The sequence below is a fragment of the Verruconis gallopava genome, assembly GCF_000836295.1.
Source record: "Verruconis gallopava strain CBS 43764 unplaced genomic scaffold supercont1.1, whole genome shotgun sequence".
NCBI lineage: Eukaryota > Fungi > Ascomycota > Dothideomycetes > Venturiales > Sympoventuriaceae > Verruconis > Verruconis gallopava.
In genome coordinates, this window is record NW_015622137.1 from 673564 (window position 1) to 689626 (window position 16063).

Consider the following 16063-nt stretch of genomic DNA (forward strand, 5'->3'; position numbering starts at 1 on the left):
TAATCGCTTCGTGTTTACAATCTCTGATCGATCGCATTTCGTACCGGTTAACCAGCTCTGATGTACAGAACTCATGCCGATTCTTTCAACCATATCTCATGATACATGACTCAGCTTGCAAAATACTTCCCGCTTAATGGTTGCTCTTAGATTCCCCCGTCCTCTCCTTTCAAGAATGCCTGATGAGAAGACTGTTAAGTTTCTTGACTAATTGTGCGTAAGCTGTGGAAGAGTCTGTCTTTGAAACGCTCTGTGCAAAGTGCATATATGTGGTTTTCGAGTTTGAGATGGAGGAAACATCAGGCTGCAGAGAAACGCAGAACTTGAACAAGTCCATGAACCTGTGAAGGGTTCGGATTTTCATCAACTTACGCTGATACCCAAATTAAGACGGAAAAAATATAGTCGGCGTGAGAACTCAAGACTAACGATTGCTTTCATGGAGTTGACGACCATTTAGTCGAGTAGGGGAAAGCCAACACTGTACAAGGCGGAAATAGAAAGAATGGTCTTTTATTCCAATGGTACAAAAATCCAGATAAACCGTTGTTGAAAGCCTACTAGGCATCGAATGAAGGACGAGGCGCATAAGGCATGATAGAGCCAAGCCCAGCGTAGAGTGTTGCCTTGATTTCAGCTGCCTGTCTTTCGTTTTCAACAACAAGCTTCCTGGTCTGAAAGAAAGCCTGGATCTCATTGGCGATTGTAGCAAAGCCGCGGGCAGGACCTGAAGTCTGGACGATGCGTACAACACTTAGATTCTTGACATGTTTGCTGCGCTGAGAGACACCAAATATCTCTACATCCACTGTGCAATCGAAAAGCATATCATATAACTCTGTCGGCAGTATTAGTCTTGGTACTAATCGGGATCTAGGACAACTGTGCTTACTCGACGATTCCCACTTGATTGTCGTGGTATACTTTTGCAGGTTTCGTGTTAGGACTTTGTAGCTCGGAGCATCAACGAGTTGGGACCTTAGCGCATCCCAGGCCTCAGAGCGAGAAGCGAATAGCGGGATAACATGGATGAGCGGCGTCATGAAGGACCAGTAGCCGAATTCGCGCACAAATTTTTTGAAGCCATTCACAAAGCGGGCAATCTCCATTTCGGCAGATATGTCCTTTTGTTCATCATAAGTACGGTGCACTTTGAGATCGCCAAAAACTGCGTGATTTTCTTGAGTTCGGATTAGTCTTTGACCTTCGTTATTTGCAGCACCCGAAGACTTACCAGGCGTAGTAATCTGTTTTTTGATCGCAGGCCGCCCACTTCCCGAGGCGTAAACGGCTTTACGGGATGAGGCAAGCTTTTTTTTACCCAAGCCCTTAAAAAATTTCTTGAGTCCAGATTGCTTAGGTGGTTCATTCTTATGCTTCTCACGATTGTCGCGGGTCTTTGAACGATCATCCAGGTCATAGCTACGAGCATTACTGCCACTAAGAGGACAAAGAAAGTCGGAAGCGAGTTCTTGATAGGTAATAGATCTTGGAAAATCCGCCTCGCAGTCCTCCGGGATATCACAGAGAATTGTGTTGCTTGTACAACATTCCACCGCTGATGCAAGTTCCTCTTGAGTCATATGCAGACCTGGTTCGCGGGAAGTCAGAGGTGCTTCATAAGATATAGCCACAAAACATAACAAACCTTCTTGCTGGAAGTATTCCCTAGAAATCGAAGCACAGTTTCCGGCATAATGACGAGCAAGCGGGCCAAATGGGTGCTCTGCGACGTGCGATACGTGCCTGACTCTATGAAATGCATTTAATTGGTGAGTTTGTGGTGTGATGGCATCGGTTGGCATTATCCTCTTCGCAGTCGGTGGAGCTCTTCCTTTTGCAGAATAACCGTTCCTGTTTGCAAGGTGGGCTACAATTATCAAGCTGTTAACCTCTGAACGGTGATAGAAGCAAGCGTGTATGATAGTCAAAGTACAGGAGTTCCAATAAAAAAAACTTACCGCAATTGCGAACATGAGCTGTTGAGGAAGAAGGAAGAACGTCCATCTTTTCAGAAGCTGAACTAGAAGAGCTCTTTGTTGACGTGGAAACCTTTCTGATATTCAATGGTGCCCATGGTGTTGGGGTTTCATACTCCTGATTTTGATACGGTCGCGGCTGAAAAACTGGTGGAGGAGACGGTACTATAGCTCGAATTGTACCCTCATTGACAAAGGTGCCATACCGGATTTGCGAACCAGAGCCTCTATGAATAGCACCTTCGCCGCGTCTACGACCGCTTTTCTCATCAACCTCTTCTGGAATAACATCCAGGCTGTTTAGATCAAGACATGCCTCAGCATGATGGCAATCTGGTGGCGCAGAAACAATTCGCCGGTAATCCCGGTTGACCTTGCGCTGTTCCATTGGCCTCATCAAGCTATCGAGTTGGCGCAAGACGTCGTTGAAGTACTGCTGGTTATTAGCACCATCGCGTGCATATTTCGTTGCTAGACGGTCTCTCATCTCCGCAAGTTCACGACTAGTGTATGTCACAGGCGTCTCGGTAGCTTGCAATGTCGACATCGTACCATTTGGAGTTGGTGGCAATGGCCGATTTCTCATGGAGTCACTGACATAGAAGGTATCTTTGATACCAAAACAAGGAGATGGCCGGGAGGTCGACGACGGTGGGGTATCTACAAATGGCTTTTCTGCTGATGAAAATGTGTTGAAACTTGAATCATCAGACGAGCGCCAAAATGCTTCATCGCATGCCTTGCCAAGTTCCGCACTCACTTTACGGGCTTCCAGATCAGCATCTTCTCGCAATCTTCTCGAAATTGGTGCAGACTGGACAATTTCTCCTTTCTTGTGGAGCAAGAGTGCTTCCGACGGCACTGCTGGGCTAACTGAGAGATGAGAGCTGCTTCGAACCGAGGCTAACTTGCGCAAAGCTCGAACATCATGTTCAGGTGTGCGACTAAATTGATCAGCATCTGCCGTTGAGACCAGTGCGCTTCCAGTTGAGCTTTTCCTGAGATGGGGGAACTGCACACCACGCTTGTGCACTTCACTTGGTCGCATGACGGGCAAGGGAGACCCACTAGGCAGACGCGAGCTCGCGACTGAAAATTTGGACGAGGATGATCTTGAGGACTCTTTACCAGTTGTCTCACGTCGAATAGAATTGCTGCCATTAGAATGTTTTGAGCTGATTCTGGAGCCTCGACCGCTATGGCTTCGAAGTGCGTCGACGCGAAGCGACTTCCTACGACAATCTCGTGAGACATGCTTCTTGCTACTTTTCGATCCCAAATACTGAACTGTGAAATGTGTGCAATCTGTTTTAGATGCAACAATAGGAGATCGCGAGGCTCTGAATGGGTCGTAGCTCATTTCCGAAACAGGAAGATCGTAGTAGCTGTGCTTTGAAAAGAGGTGTTCATCGCCGATAATGGAGTACTCCGACTGGACAGACTTTGACTTGCTTCTGATGCTTGTAGAATGATCCGCCACCTTATTTGGCAGAGCAGGGGTGGCAGATGCTCGCTTATTATGTCGGTAGTCGCTTCCAGAGTATCCAACCTCCGGACAGCCTTGCAAGTTTCCAAGGTTTTCCTCACGATATCGCAGCATCGTGTGGTAAAAGAATTTTTCCTGATTAAAGCTGCACCTCGATTAGCAAAGGGAACTTCTAGGCCCTTATATAGGGAAGAGAACTTACTCTTTGCAGCAGAGCTTGTCGATCAGTACAGTGTCACTCTCGCTGTGCCACAGAGTTCTCAAGGCACGAAATATGTCGCGATCAATAGTCTTTGGTTCTAGTGGTTTCCAATCGTCTTGAGCCATGGCGAGAGCAAGAACACTATCGGATGGCTGCAGCGTATCCAAACCCCATTCACTATCATACTTGTGGATGAAAGGATGATTCCAGACCTCCTCAATGTTGATGCGCTTAATGGGATCAACAACAAAAATTCTCCTTATTAGATCTTGGGCTTCGGCGCTTAAGGTACTTGGCATCTTGTATTCTGCCCGACTGATTGCTCGGAAGAGGCCTTTAAGCTTTTGATCTTCGGAAACAATGCCTTGTGTATCGACAAGAAAGTTGAAGGGCGGATAACCCGTGAGCATGACAAAGAGGACAACGCCAGCGCTCCACACATCTGCCTGGCTGCCATCATATGGTTCATTACGTAGAAGTTCGGGAGCCGCATAGTGCGGGCTGCCACATGGAGTAGTCAGAAAGTTGCCCTTTGGTTGCAATGCAGCCATACCGAAATCCACAAGCTTAACGGTCATTGAGTCGAAGTCAAGAAGGATATTCTCAGGTTTCAAGTCACGATGGTGAATATTGAGACCATGACAGTACTTTAGTGCCCAAATTATCTGCCTGAAAAGGTAAACAGTCACGTCTTCCTGAAGGCGATGCCTTTCAGCAACATATTCGAACAGCTCGCCACCCTTGACGTATTCCATAATGAGGTAGCTGTGGCACCTGGGTCAGTGATGTACATTTTCATCATGAGAAGGCAATACTCACATCTCGTTCCTGTTTTCCCATACGTCGTAAAGACGAACAATATTTGGATGCTTAAGCAGCTTCATGATTGCGATTTCCCGCTCGAGGCCAAGTGGGATGGCTTTATCGAAATGCAGTGTGGGGTCACCTCTCTCAGCCGAACGTACAAGGTTTGCTAAGCTGATCGCACGAGCACGTTCAGCCATCGCCACTGGTATGATCTTTGCGACACCAATTTGGCCGGTTACCGCGTGCTTAACCTTGCGCACACGAGCAGTGCCCCCTTTACCAACTGTTGCTCCCAAACGCCAAGGTCCAACATGAGACTTGCGCTTCCTTCCAGTGCCGGAGGCATTGGTAGAGGAGGTTGAAATAGCTGAGCTGCGCTTACTGTCCATTACGGCTTCGTTTGAAAGACGGGATAAGCGATTGTTCCTTGGTGAGGTTATGCTGCATCGTTTGTGATTCGTCTCACAGTCAAGAGGTGATTCTGTCTTGGCGATAGCACTGTGGAATCGGAGATACTCTTCGCTCTTCTGCATGTTTGAAGCAGCATTACTGGCGCAAATATTTGCGGTCGATGATCCGTCGCCTAGTGGAGCTCGTCTGCAGTGTGCGCTGCGTTTTGAGTTCACTTCAGATTTGGTATGTCGATCCATTTTTCCTGCTCCTTGTTTATCCCGTATTTCAACTCACGGATAGTCTTTAGTAGGACTTCGTCAGCAAAGTACCGGCTCGTACATGTGCTGCGTGCGACATACAAAACCATGAGCGGGGCGGCAACGAAGTTGCAGTTGGTAATTCAAATTATTCCTTGCAGAAGTGTGTGTCCGAAGTTTTGGGTAACTAAATTAAGAAGCATCTAAAAGACATTCTTAAGCAGGCTGTCTTCATCAAGACGCGTCAGGGAGTGAAGAAGAAAGTAGAAAGGGAGGCAACGTATGCGAATTTGTTACACGGTGTAGTGGGCAGCAAGGACGCAAGCAGTGAGCACTACGGTGACGCGGATACCTTGACAATGTTTGTATAGAGTTCACGCGACGCGCTCCTTCCGTAGCAACCACTGTCTCCCGGGGAAATTGCAACGGAAGGAGCGACGCGATCTCTATTGATAGATGAATGGCAAGAATTTATCAGTCCTCGAGCGAGGCAAGCACGAGGATCAAGAGATACAATGTCGCAGGAGCGACGTGCTGCCAATCCCGAGGAATAAAAGGATTAGCCGTGCTGGACCTGCAATTCATGGAGTTCAACCACCTACTCTGGCGATGTGCTGCCTTTTGCGCAGTATGTGGATAGAAAGTACGGCCCAAAGTGATGTGACACAGCAGATCTTACGACTACGAATAGACGAGTGACATACAGAACTCGGCAGAAGGCGTCCAAGAAGGCGCTATCGTGAATGAACGAGGCTCTGATCTGCTTGGTAGTTGAATGTTCTCGCAAAAGAACGCAAGGCTGAAGAGCAGCAATCGCTTCTCTGGGGAACAAGGAGACAATCCGTTTCGCATGTTGGCTAGATACGTGGGTAATGTTCGCAACAATGTCGAGCAGAACGTCCATTGACAGAGCTGATTTGCTTGACAAAGCTTTCTTTCCGCGACTCGATATTGATTGGCATATCGGAGATATTGTACAGGCTCGAAATACTGATTCATACATAGGCTAAAGATGCTGACGGAGAGTTAAGCGTACGACCAGCGAGAAGGACGTCGTTGTGGATTCCTGGCTTGTTCTCCGCACTCTGATTGGTTGCGGCGTTCTACACATTTGAGACCTTGCAAACAATCCTGCCCAGTTATGTCGAGTATCCACGTCGCCCTGCTGAACCTTTCAAAAAGTGCAGTAAGCCTCACTAGTTATTTCTTCTTTCACTGAAGCAGAAATATACTGGCAACTTTTTCGTATTACAACTCCCAATCAGTTCACCGTATCAACGTAAAGGAAGTCAGACACAGATTCTATGGACACGGGATCAACGGACGAGGAGCAAGCTATTCGGGCACTCCTGGGAACAGATTCTTTTGGAAAGCAATCGCGGCAGTCAAATACACAAGCCCAATTGGATCAATCAAGACGAAAAGATGCTCGGCCAAAGAAACTAGCGTTGGCATACTCGTCGAGCGAAAGCGGCAGTGTGAAGTCAGACCATGATGGCGATGAAGATGACGACGACGAGGAGGAGGATGAAGATGAGTTCCCTGTATCTCATGAGCTTGTTCTCAAGTCCCACGAGAAGCCTGTCACTTCAGTTACAGTAGATCCGTCAGGCGCGCGTCTTATATCTGGCTCCACTGATTGCACTTTTAAGCTACATGACTTTGCGTCCATGACGCCGACCACTTTACGCGCATTCAAAAGTGTTGACCCGTCCGAGACGAAAACTTCCGCAAGCTCAGAGACACATCCTATACATCAAGTCACTATAAACCCTCTGGCCGCGAATCAGATGCTTGTGATCACTGCATTGCCACAGGCAAAAATATTTAATAGAGATGGCGAAATGGTAATGGAATGTGTTAAGGGCGACATGTATCTACGTGACATGCATAACACCAAGGGGCACATATCTGAAGTATCATGCGGCGCATGGCACCCGACCCGTCGAGAGTTATTCGTGACGGCATCTCATGACAGCACGCTGAGAATATGGGACATCAATAACCCTCGATCTCAACGGGACGTGCTTGTATTCAAGTCAAGGGCGGCTGGATCGGCCGGTAGAACCCGTATGACTGCCGTTGCGTGGGGTTCACAAGCACAAGGTGGTCCAAATCAGTTCGTGGCAGCTGCTTTGGATGGGAGTCTTGTTATGTACCCAGGTGACGGACCGTATCATCGACCTGTGGCAGAGATCCGAGATGCCCATATCGAAAATACGTGGACAAGCAGCCTTGCGATCAGTGGTGATGGTCGACTAGTTGTCTCGCGGGGAGGAGACGATAAGCTCAAACTTTGGGATACGCGAAAGTTCAAGCTGGCCATTACCACCGTTGATATGCCTTCAATGTCGGGCCAGTTCCCTACATCGAACATTGTATTCTCACCCTCCTCCGCCAACCTGATTACGGGTTCTGAAACAGGCCACCTGCATATCCTGAATCCGGCAACTCTACGCCCTGAACTTTCCACGCCTGTGACCCCCGGCTCTCCACTCGTAACAGTGGCTTGGCATCCCAAACTCAACCAAATCATTACAGGCTCTGCCAATGGTGAGATACATGTGATGTATAATCCCAATATCTCCAATGGCGGTGCCAAAATGGTCATGCTAAAGGCTCCCAAACGGCGCCATGTCGATGACGACCCGAACCTTACAATGGACCTCTCGCAGGGTGTCTCTGCCGACCAGATCATTACTCCTGGTGCTGGGCCCTCTATTTCAGGCACATCTTTTGCGTCCCGCCATCCCACGCTAGGACTTACGGCCAGTGGAAAGTCGCGAGATCCACGACGACCACATTTACCGCACAGTGGTCCGTTTACTAAGAATAACCCAGATGAGAAGTACGTGAAGGAGGAGTTTAGCTTAAGTTCGATGAGGGACGAAGATCCAAGAGAGGCGCTTTTGAGGTATGCGGAGAAGCCGAAGAACGCTCAAGAGGCCGAAAATACCGCGTTGGTTTCGGGCTATGACGGTGGAAGTGACGAAGACGAACCTAAGAGCAAGAAGATCCGTCGATGAACTAACATGAACATCACAATCAGACCCCATAGAAGCCTTGCTCGAAGCAGATTATGGACATAGTCTCAAAAACTCATGCCGACGGTATGTAGCACAATTTCACTTATTCGTCCTAAAAGTTTGAATATATTAAATTAACTCTTGCGTTCAAGTCATGGTCTCCTTAAGCTTCATTGCTGTCCTTCAGTAAAATTCTTTAAGTCGCACATCGATTCGCTGTCCTTAGTATTATCACATCCCATATTTCTTGAGCACATACTTCAGGTGCTCTGTATTCGCCTCGCACTCGTCGATTCGATCGGGCGGTCGTGCATACTATGCTTGTCTCCCATAGACCTGTGATACGCTTCCTATGGTTTGCGAACCTTGTCCAGCTTGGCGCTACTCTGACTGATGCGAATTCCCCTCGCAAGAGTGGTTAGATTCCTTCTTCCTCCATCTTGGTTTCACCCTTTTGGGATTGAAGCGACATTCCTAATGACCCTATCGTCTTTTTACACGTTCAGTCTCGTTCGAAATCACTCTATCCTCATCTACTTACTCCCATTTCTGATTTAGAGGCTATGTACAGTCGACATCGGTACGTCACTACTTCATCATTTAGACGTTTAGAAATGTACGACGACAGGTTTTCGAGCATTAGCTTCTGGATTAGCATATCTCCAATCCGGTTCAGGTCTACCATAGCGATTCCTTGCAACGGTATTTTACAGCATGTATCTCCTCAAGAAGCAAAAAAAGAAACTTCAAGGTTCTACCGGTGATCTTGAAGGCTGTGTTAAAGTCTACTATCTCCTAGGGGCACAGTATGGCGAGTGTCTCGCCGAGCCAACAGTATTTGTTTCCGTGAGTAACAATAGGAAGAAACCCCCTCTGGAGACCATTGGAAATATCATCATCATTGCAGCGGCTTCCAAGCCGTGGGCAATTGGATATTGCAGCAGCGTATGATGGGATGGGTCTTGAATGAAAGATCTCATTTCTTCCTCGCCTTTCAGCAGTTCTGACGGGGTATGAAATGGTCTTGTGGTGTTGATTTCTTCATCAAGTCTTCAGAACTCGCATGATAGCGTAGGAACTAAATGAGTGCGGGTTGATTGTCTTCAGTCACAGTCATCTTCTGTGATCATCCACCGATAAGTTATCCACACACGATTTGATGTCACTTTCGCTGCGGGATTCTGCAAACCACGCGTGCCAGACACATTGCGCGGTTTTGGTGCCCATAAGTCATTTGGTACGTATTGCTTGCTGTTCTGCATGGAGGTGTTCTTATAGGAGGATCACGGACCTGAATTGGTGGTAAGCACTGTAGAGAGACTTCTACAGGCTAACCCACTATACATACTACGGATGGTGTACTGAAATTGCTCTAGTATTAATCTATCAGAGGCCACTAGTCTTGTGCTGTGCGTATGGTCAATTTATGTACGTGCTTGTGGAATACCTGCTGCATATTAACTACCACCACGCTCATCTTTCAGGCAGTAGGCTTCTACTTCAGCCCAGCACCTTTTGATTGACTGAGAAGTAATGACCCAAGAGAATACACCTATATTCACTGTACGTTCGGCCTTTATAGCGACACAAATGTTCGTATATTGTTCTCTTCTCCGCCACGATGCCGTAGGTTCCCTCACTTACAAATCATCTTTTCATAATGAATTACCTGAATGTGCAATGCTTTGTTTGAGTCTGATGCCAAATTATTTTATGTGCCAATGATAAACACTTGTGAGAGACATAGAATTAGTTGGACATTTTCCACAGACTATCATGAGCGGGCCATTACACAACTAAAAGCGACGACATTCAAGTCTCGTGTATTCAAAGGAACGGCCAAGAAAAGAAGATGAGGCAATGTTTGAAGAACATGTCACGTATACCGCAACACTACGGATGGAATTAAGTGGCGTTAAGGCTGACTTTCAGCTCGCATTACGCCATGCACCAAGCACCGTTCATGGTTGTCGTGGAGTTTTCGGACCAAACCCAACTGCATGACGTGTTTGTCCGTCCGCTCGCGGACGATTTTAGCGCTATTCCAGAAATGGTAACCTACACGGTTCATGCCTTGCCTCTTTAGGTCGTGAGAATATATGTTAATCACAAAAATCTTAGTCAACTCTGCCTAAGTTTTCATCCTAACTCCATGCACAAGGAGAAGTTTTAGATCAAGTCCTTGAGTATATAAAAGCTGTTGCTTTCTAGGCAAGATGAGTTCTTCATCAGTTCACAAGTACAACAATCATAGCTTCCAAAGCATCACACTATACACAGCCTCGCCAAATTTCTTGTCCATTAAGCAACATCTTACTCCTACTTCAAAATCGACACTATAAAATCCGACCGTTTTTCACAATGTCTCGATATGCCGAACGTTACGCATCAAGAAAGGGACCTGGGGACCAACGTCCAACGGCCTTGGAAATTGTCCAAGATGAGAATCTTGTTGGAAAACTGACTGGAAGAGTCGCTCTCGTTACTGGTGTTTCCTCCGGCATTGGAATTGAGACAATGCGCGCATTTCATGCCGCAGGGCTTACCGTATACGGCACCGTACGGAATCTCGCAAAGGGCCAGAAGGTTGTTGATGAGATTCTCGCAGCAGATCCAGATAACAAGGCCAGGATAGAGTTGATTGAGATTGATCTGGAGAGCTTTGATTCTATCAGAGCAGGTGCTGCAGAATTCCTGAGAAAGGAGAACACATTGAACATTCTTGTAAACAACGCTGGAGTAGGTCTACCAAGTAAAACTGCTGGCATTTGTGACTAACAAACTCGCAGGTTATGGCATGTCCTGAAGGTAGAACGAAGGACGGATGGGAGATTCAGTTCGGCACTAACCATCTCGGCCACTTCCTTCTATTCCAGCTGCTCAAAGCGACTCTGCTCGCATCTGCTACACCAGAGTTCCCCAGCCGCGTTGTGTCCGTATCCTCCATTGGTCACCGCAGCAACTCCATCAACTTTGAGAATATCAATCTTGAAGGCGAGTATGAACCATTCAAAGCTTATGGCCAATCGAAAACGGCGAACATTTGGTTCGCAAATGAGATCGAGCGTAGGTACGGGGCTAAGCACCTTCACGCTACAAGCGTTCATCCCGGTGGAATACTGTCAGGATTGATGGTACATGTCGCAGACACTCCAGAAATAAAAAGCTTGTCCAAAGATCCAGTGGCACTGGCATATTTCAAGACACCAGAACAAGGCGCTGCGACTAGCGTCTACGCGGCGCTCAGTGAGGAGTGGAAGAACAAGGGGGGGAAATATTTGTCGGACTGCGTTGAGCAAAGTCCCTTCCCCAGTGACGCCTCTCATTGGATGTCGATTGCTGACGGCGACGGCTACGAGAGATGGGCTTACGATCCAGAGTCGGAAAAGAAGCTATGGGCCACAAGCCTCAAAGCAGTCAACATTGAGGACGACCAGAAGAACAACAATTAATTAGAAGTGGGAATCCATAGTTCATCAAGCGTTCGTGGAATTAGTACATGAATTAACTAGTGGAGCATAAAAGATATATCTTCCATTCCGAAATTACGCAGTGAAAAAAGCTACTCAGCAAAGTTAGCCAAGTCTTATCAAACAGTCTCCAGAAGAATAATGGTGTAGTGGGAAGCCTCAGCGATCTTGGTGATAAATTGAAAAATCATACTCCAAATGGTCATATACTATCTAGGCAGATGAATTCTAATCATAGGACGGGTGTAACGTGCAATAAGCTTGAAGATACATACTGAATGTGAAAATAAAAATATGGCGTAGAACACTCGACGTGTGCCAAATGCAGAGCGCTGAACGCAAAACCAAGCTAGAGCAAGACTAGAGCAGATACGTAAGACAAAGCACAGACCTATCCCCCAGTCAGCTTTTTCTTTGTTTAAGTGCCTAGAAACAAAGTGAATATCGCTCTTAAGCTCAGAATATGTAAGAAATTGAATATCATTTCTCTCGTGCCGTTGAGAAACTCCGGCGAGAGTTTCCGGTCACAAGACTCAATCGCAAATTATGTCATCCACGTGGGGAATAGAGATGTGATTCTATTGAGAAAGTCACTTACCAAGATGATGAATATCAACTAAGAAGGTTGAAAGTGAATCACTTCGGACGAGCAGAAAAAGTTTCTCCTGTATTGCCGATGTTTAGCCGAGACATAAGGCACTAAGGCATACTTGGCTGGACCATTCTCGTCTGTGCGCACACATCACGAAAATCGCGACGAGCCTCAAGAATCAGCGAACAATCACCCTTGAACCACACTTAGCACGAAACCTTTGCAAAGAGTATGCCACATATTCAGAAACTTAGTCTTCAATCGCTTACACAAACAGGTTCCGAGCACAATGGGCGACGTCGACGTAGTTGCAAACCGGTATGTGTAGATACTCAGTATTTGCCAAATCGTCAACTTTTCTAACATGAGAATAGGTGGAGGCTGGTGGAAGTCGGCCGTATGGGTTTTGAAAAGCGTATGCGATAGGCAAGAGGCTCACAGGATAGACAGGCGTGGTCGTTTTTGCTTCTCCCAACCAGTATGCTGGCAGGTAAGCAATATCAACACGAGGCGTATGCCTGTTCTTCATGAGACTGACGTACCTAGAATTGCTGTCATTACCGAGATCATTGATCATAAGCGGTATGTTCCTTGAGAATGGAGGAGCATGTAGCAATGGCATACAATCTGACAGCTTACAGCGTCGTCGTAGAGGGGCCATCAAGCAACGCTTCTAAGGTCGTTCCACGCCACAGCGCCCGACTTGCCGAGGTTCAGCTCACACCGATTGTTATCAGCAAACTGCCACGCGGCATCGGTTCAGGGCCACTGAAGGGCAAATGGGAGGCTGCTGAGGTTGAGAAGAAGTGGGAGGAGAGTGCATTTGCTAAGAGCCGGGCGAAGAGCGCAAAGCGAAGGCAGCTGAATGATTTCGAGCGCTTCAAAGTCATGCGTCTTAGAAAGCAAGTCCGCTTCGAGGAGAAGAAGCAACTGGCCAAAATCAAGGCATCGGCATAAATTCGTAAATCGGCAGCATGGAAGGATAACACGGATTGCTGACTGAGGGATATTCGGGCGCTATACCTGGCAGCATAGGAATTCCAAGTATTAGCGCTCTCTTGCATCATGATACTAGATTCATGGCTCTGAGGACAGGGGCATATGGCGTCTGCGTGGCGTGTAACAGTTTACACAAATGCTTAAAACCATTGAAAGCACTTAAATTTCCTGTTTATTCACCACAATTCGTACGTCCTTACATTAATATTCGATAGCAAATTTCTTGAGTGATTGAGGTGCGCTATATATATACTCGTATTCGGCCCTGACTTCGCGCTGAGTCCAAAGTTCTTCTCCACAAAGCCGAAGTTCGCTTACATAATGCAATTTTTGGTGTTGTGCGCCTACGAAGGAAGCTTGTCCATTTCCACACCACCAAAACCTCGTTGGAGCCGCAACCAATATCCTTGAAGCACAAAACGACATCTTTCCCTCCTTTATCAAGATGTCCAACTCACGCATTGAAGAGCTTCCAGATGAGCCGGAGAAGAAGGGTGCCGAAGTCGAAGATGCAAGCGACAGCTCCGACTCCGAAGTTGAGGCTGGTGAAGGTGATGCAACTATCCCAGCTGGCAGCTCCGTTGCCATTCACTCGAGAAATGAGAAGAAGGCGAGAAAGGCTATTGCAAAGCTTGGCCTAAAGCATGTAGAGGGCATTACACGTGTCACGCTGAGGCGGCCAAAGGGCGTAAGTACAATCCATTTCAACTGCGCACAATGGCATTGTCTGCGAAGAAGATGTTACAAGGCATGCACAATGCTTCTAATGTGCTACTTTGACTATTGAGATGATGACAGTGAGTTCTAACTTCCTGCCTAGATCCTCTTCGTCATCAACAACCCGGATGTGTACAAGTCCCCAGTCAGCAACACTTGGATGTGAGTTTTTCTTTCATTTCCTGCGCTCAATTATCACACACTTACAACTCTCGAGCATCTTTGGAGAGGCTAAGATTGAGGATCTTAACTCCCAAGCCCAAGCCTCCGCTGCTCAACAAATCGTTCAGGCAGAGCAAGATGCACATGCTGGTCATGACCATGGAAAGGGCAAGGCGGTCGACACCGGTGATGCAAAGAAGGACGAGGAGGAAGATGATGATGAAGAAGTTGACGAGGAGGGTCTGGAGAGCAAGGACATTGAGCTGGTCATGCAGCAGGCTAGTGTTTCGAGGAAGAAGGCCGTCAAGGCACTGAAAGAAAACGACAATGACATAGTCAACTCGATCATGGCATTGAGCATGTAAGCTGTTGTCTTCGCGTGTTTGTATCCGAGGCGAACGACATTGGCCGCATCAAGAGTTGGGATGAAAATGTCTAGCTACTGTGTACCATAGTTCGGCGCATGGCGGGCTTTGGCTGGTAGCATGCAGGCCGGAAAAGTTTGGTGTTAGGCTCTTATCTCTTGTAGAAAAGAGCACTTCCTCACTTAACATACAATATTAGAAGCAGATTTTCTGCCACTGCATGCTCACTTAATTTACACTTCACTCCCTCTCCATTCTTGCTTTCTGATATATCTGTGCTTCGGTGCGCAGATTCTAGCTATCAAACTCACATAATTTATATATTTCTTTGTGAATTTATCAGTTATTACTCGAACTTGATGAGTTTTGGCGTATTTGATAGCCAATTGTCGTGGGATGAGGAGGCTATTAGTCACGTGAATCCTTCTTACCTTGGCATTCGGGATGGATCGCGGAAAAGCGAGCAAGCAAAGAACATTCACCTCTCATCATTGAATCATCGCGTACCGTCCACCAACCATCACAATGGCTGTCGGGGTAAGTATTCCTGTCTCTATATTGCTCGAATTAACTTTGTCGGATGCCATTGGCCTGCCTCCACAATTACTGCAAGCTTGTTCTGGAGAAGCGTGGCTAACTCTCTCCCTCTCGCCTTTAGCGAAGCGCAGCCTTCAAACTCGACTGGACGAAGCTTTCGTCCCAGCTCGGCCTCCGTGGCAACACTGCAAATGCGCTTGTCGCCTTTAAGAAGCGCAACGATGATGCCCGTCGCAAGGTCCAGCAGCTGTCGGAGCTTCCCCAGACTGTGGATTTTGCCTCGTACCGCTCCCAGCTCAAGAACACGGCCGTCGTGGACGAGATCGAGAAACAATTCAAGGCTTTTAAGCCAGCGACATACGATGTGAGCCGTCAAATCAAGGCAATCGAGGCATTCGAGGCGCAGGCTGTTAAGAGTGCGGAGGAGACTAAGGCGGTGGTGGATCAGGAGCTCAAGGATTTGGAGAAGACTCTCAAGAACATAGAGGAGGCTAGACCATTTGAGGACTTGACTGTGGTATGTATTTTCTTTCTTGATGTTAATGAAATGAATGTGAGTGGAATGCTGATGATCATGTCAGGACGAGGTTGCTGCTGCGCGACCAGATATTGACCAGCGCACCGAGCAGCTTGTCTCGAGGCACCGCTGGCATGGACCCCAGGGTTACAAGGCAAGTCTTCAAAGCATACCTTTGATCTCAATCAGTTTTGCTGACATCTTTAATAGGAGAGATTCGGCGACCTGTCTGTTCTGTAGAAGGTTGTCTGCATGGTCTTCTTGGTCACCCCTTCCAAACGTCTTTCTATTTGTGCATATAGTATCCTCGCAAATGTGCAACAATTAGAAATGTAAAAGATCTTTACCTTCATTGTGTTCGCATGTTCCCGTCTCTGCCACGCACAATGCTAAACTCTAGTTCGTACATATTAACAAAACAGGCAGGCGTTGCGAATTGAATTCACCACGTAGCCTCTTCTACCGCCAGATCTGAACGGATTGAAATCCAGTTTGAGACCGTTGTTGCGACAAGATGCAACTCTGCGCCTCAATGCCACTATCAGACGCCGAGC

The 16063-nt window shown here is 47.2% G+C and overlaps 6 protein-coding genes across 6 annotated transcripts; 5 read left to right on the forward strand and 1 right to left on the reverse strand.

The window, feature by feature from the left end:
- Positions 1 to 350: 350 nt before the first annotated feature.
- On the reverse strand, positions 351 to 5007 carry PV09_00257 (uncharacterized protein; the record flags this gene model as incomplete). Its single annotated transcript, XM_016352971.1, has 7 exons — positions 351 to 838; positions 893 to 1180; positions 1235 to 1591; positions 1649 to 1870; positions 1962 to 3610; positions 3668 to 4432; positions 4487 to 5007. The coding sequence occupies 7 exons, from the start codon at positions 5005 to 5007 to the stop codon at positions 561 to 563; spliced, it is 4080 nt and encodes a 1359-aa protein (XP_016219228.1). The 3' UTR covers positions 351 to 560.
- A 1270-nt stretch (positions 5008 to 6277) lies between these two features.
- On the forward strand, positions 6278 to 8584 carry PV09_00258 (uncharacterized protein). The gene is made up of 3 exons (XM_016352972.1): positions 6278 to 8234; positions 8303 to 8505; positions 8564 to 8584. The coding sequence occupies exon 1, from the start codon at positions 6429 to 6431 to the stop codon at positions 8148 to 8150; it is 1722 nt and encodes a 573-aa protein (XP_016219229.1). The 5' UTR covers positions 6278 to 6428; the 3' UTR covers positions 8151 to 8234; positions 8303 to 8505; positions 8564 to 8584.
- Positions 8585 to 10372: 1788 nt separating this feature from the next.
- On the forward strand, positions 10373 to 11628 carry PV09_00259 (uncharacterized protein). Its single transcript, XM_016352973.1, has 2 exons — positions 10373 to 10889; positions 10940 to 11628. The coding sequence occupies exons 1-2, from the start codon at positions 10512 to 10514 to the stop codon at positions 11600 to 11602; spliced, it is 1041 nt and encodes a 346-aa protein (XP_016219230.1). The 5' UTR covers positions 10373 to 10511; the 3' UTR covers positions 11603 to 11628.
- Positions 11629 to 12365: 737 nt separating this feature from the next.
- Positions 12366 to 13430, forward strand: PV09_00260 (uncharacterized protein). Its single transcript, XM_016352974.1, has 6 exons — positions 12366 to 12441; positions 12490 to 12530; positions 12587 to 12609; positions 12663 to 12702; positions 12759 to 12794; positions 12854 to 13430. The coding sequence occupies exons 2-6, from the start codon at positions 12502 to 12504 to the stop codon at positions 13167 to 13169; spliced, it is 444 nt and encodes a 147-aa protein (XP_016219231.1). The 5' UTR covers positions 12366 to 12441; positions 12490 to 12501; the 3' UTR covers positions 13170 to 13430.
- PV09_00261 (nascent polypeptide-associated complex subunit alpha) lies at positions 13431 to 14762 on the forward strand. The gene is made up of 4 exons (XM_016352975.1): positions 13431 to 13447; positions 13515 to 13899; positions 14032 to 14090; positions 14146 to 14762. Exons 2-4 carry the CDS (start codon positions 13657 to 13659, stop codon positions 14453 to 14455), a joined length of 612 nt encoding a protein of 203 aa, XP_016219232.1. The 5' UTR covers positions 13431 to 13447; positions 13515 to 13656; the 3' UTR covers positions 14456 to 14762.
- Positions 14763 to 14881: 119 nt separating this feature from the next.
- Positions 14882 to 15861, forward strand: PV09_00262 (ATP synthase subunit D, mitochondrial). The gene is made up of 4 exons (XM_016352976.1): positions 14882 to 14992; positions 15114 to 15509; positions 15574 to 15663; positions 15720 to 15861. Exons 1-4 carry the CDS (start codon positions 14981 to 14983, stop codon positions 15747 to 15749), a joined length of 528 nt encoding a protein of 175 aa, XP_016219233.1. The 5' UTR covers positions 14882 to 14980; the 3' UTR covers positions 15750 to 15861.
- Positions 15862 to 16063: the final 202 nt, after the last annotated feature.

What these genes read in the sequence shown, in the direction of transcription:
- PV09_00262 (XM_016352976.1), top strand. An exon ending in CATTTGAGGACTTGACTGTG is followed by an intron (nt 15,510 to 15,573) that starts GTATGTATTTTC and finishes TGATCATGTCAG; the next exon opens with GACGAGGTTGCTGCTGCGCG. An exon ending in ATGGACCCCAGGGTTACAAG is followed by an intron (nt 15,664 to 15,719) that starts GCAAGTCTTCAA and finishes CATCTTTAATAG; the next exon opens with GAGAGATTCGGCGACCTGTC.
- PV09_00259 (XM_016352973.1), top strand. Translation starts at nt 10,512, where the DNA reads ATGTCTCGATATGCCGAACGTTACGCATCAAGAAAGGGACCTGGGGAC. An exon ending in TTCTTGTAAACAACGCTGGA is followed by an intron (nt 10,890 to 10,939) that starts GTAGGTCTACCA and finishes ACAAACTCGCAG; the next exon opens with GTTATGGCATGTCCTGAAGG.
- PV09_00260 (XM_016352974.1), top strand. Translation starts at nt 12,502, where the DNA reads ATGGGCGACGTCGACGTAGTTGCAAACCG. An exon ending in GTCGACGTAGTTGCAAACCG is followed by an intron (nt 12,531 to 12,586) that starts GTATGTGTAGAT and finishes ACATGAGAATAG; the next exon opens with GTGGAGGCTGGTGGAAGTCG. An exon ending in CCCAACCAGTATGCTGGCAG is followed by an intron (nt 12,703 to 12,758) that starts GTAAGCAATATC and finishes TGACGTACCTAG; the next exon opens with AATTGCTGTCATTACCGAGA.
- PV09_00258 (XM_016352972.1), top strand. Translation starts at nt 6,429, where the DNA reads ATGGACACGGGATCAACGGACGAGGAGCAAGCTATTCGGGCACTCCTG.
- PV09_00261 (XM_016352975.1), top strand. Translation starts at nt 13,657, where the DNA reads ATGTCCAACTCACGCATTGAAGAGCTTCCAGATGAGCCGGAGAAGAAG. An exon ending in CGCTGAGGCGGCCAAAGGGC is followed by an intron (nt 13,900 to 14,031) that starts GTAAGTACAATC and finishes CTTCCTGCCTAG; the next exon opens with ATCCTCTTCGTCATCAACAA. An exon ending in CCAGTCAGCAACACTTGGAT is followed by an intron (nt 14,091 to 14,145) that starts GTGAGTTTTTCT and finishes ACAACTCTCGAG; the next exon opens with CATCTTTGGAGAGGCTAAGA.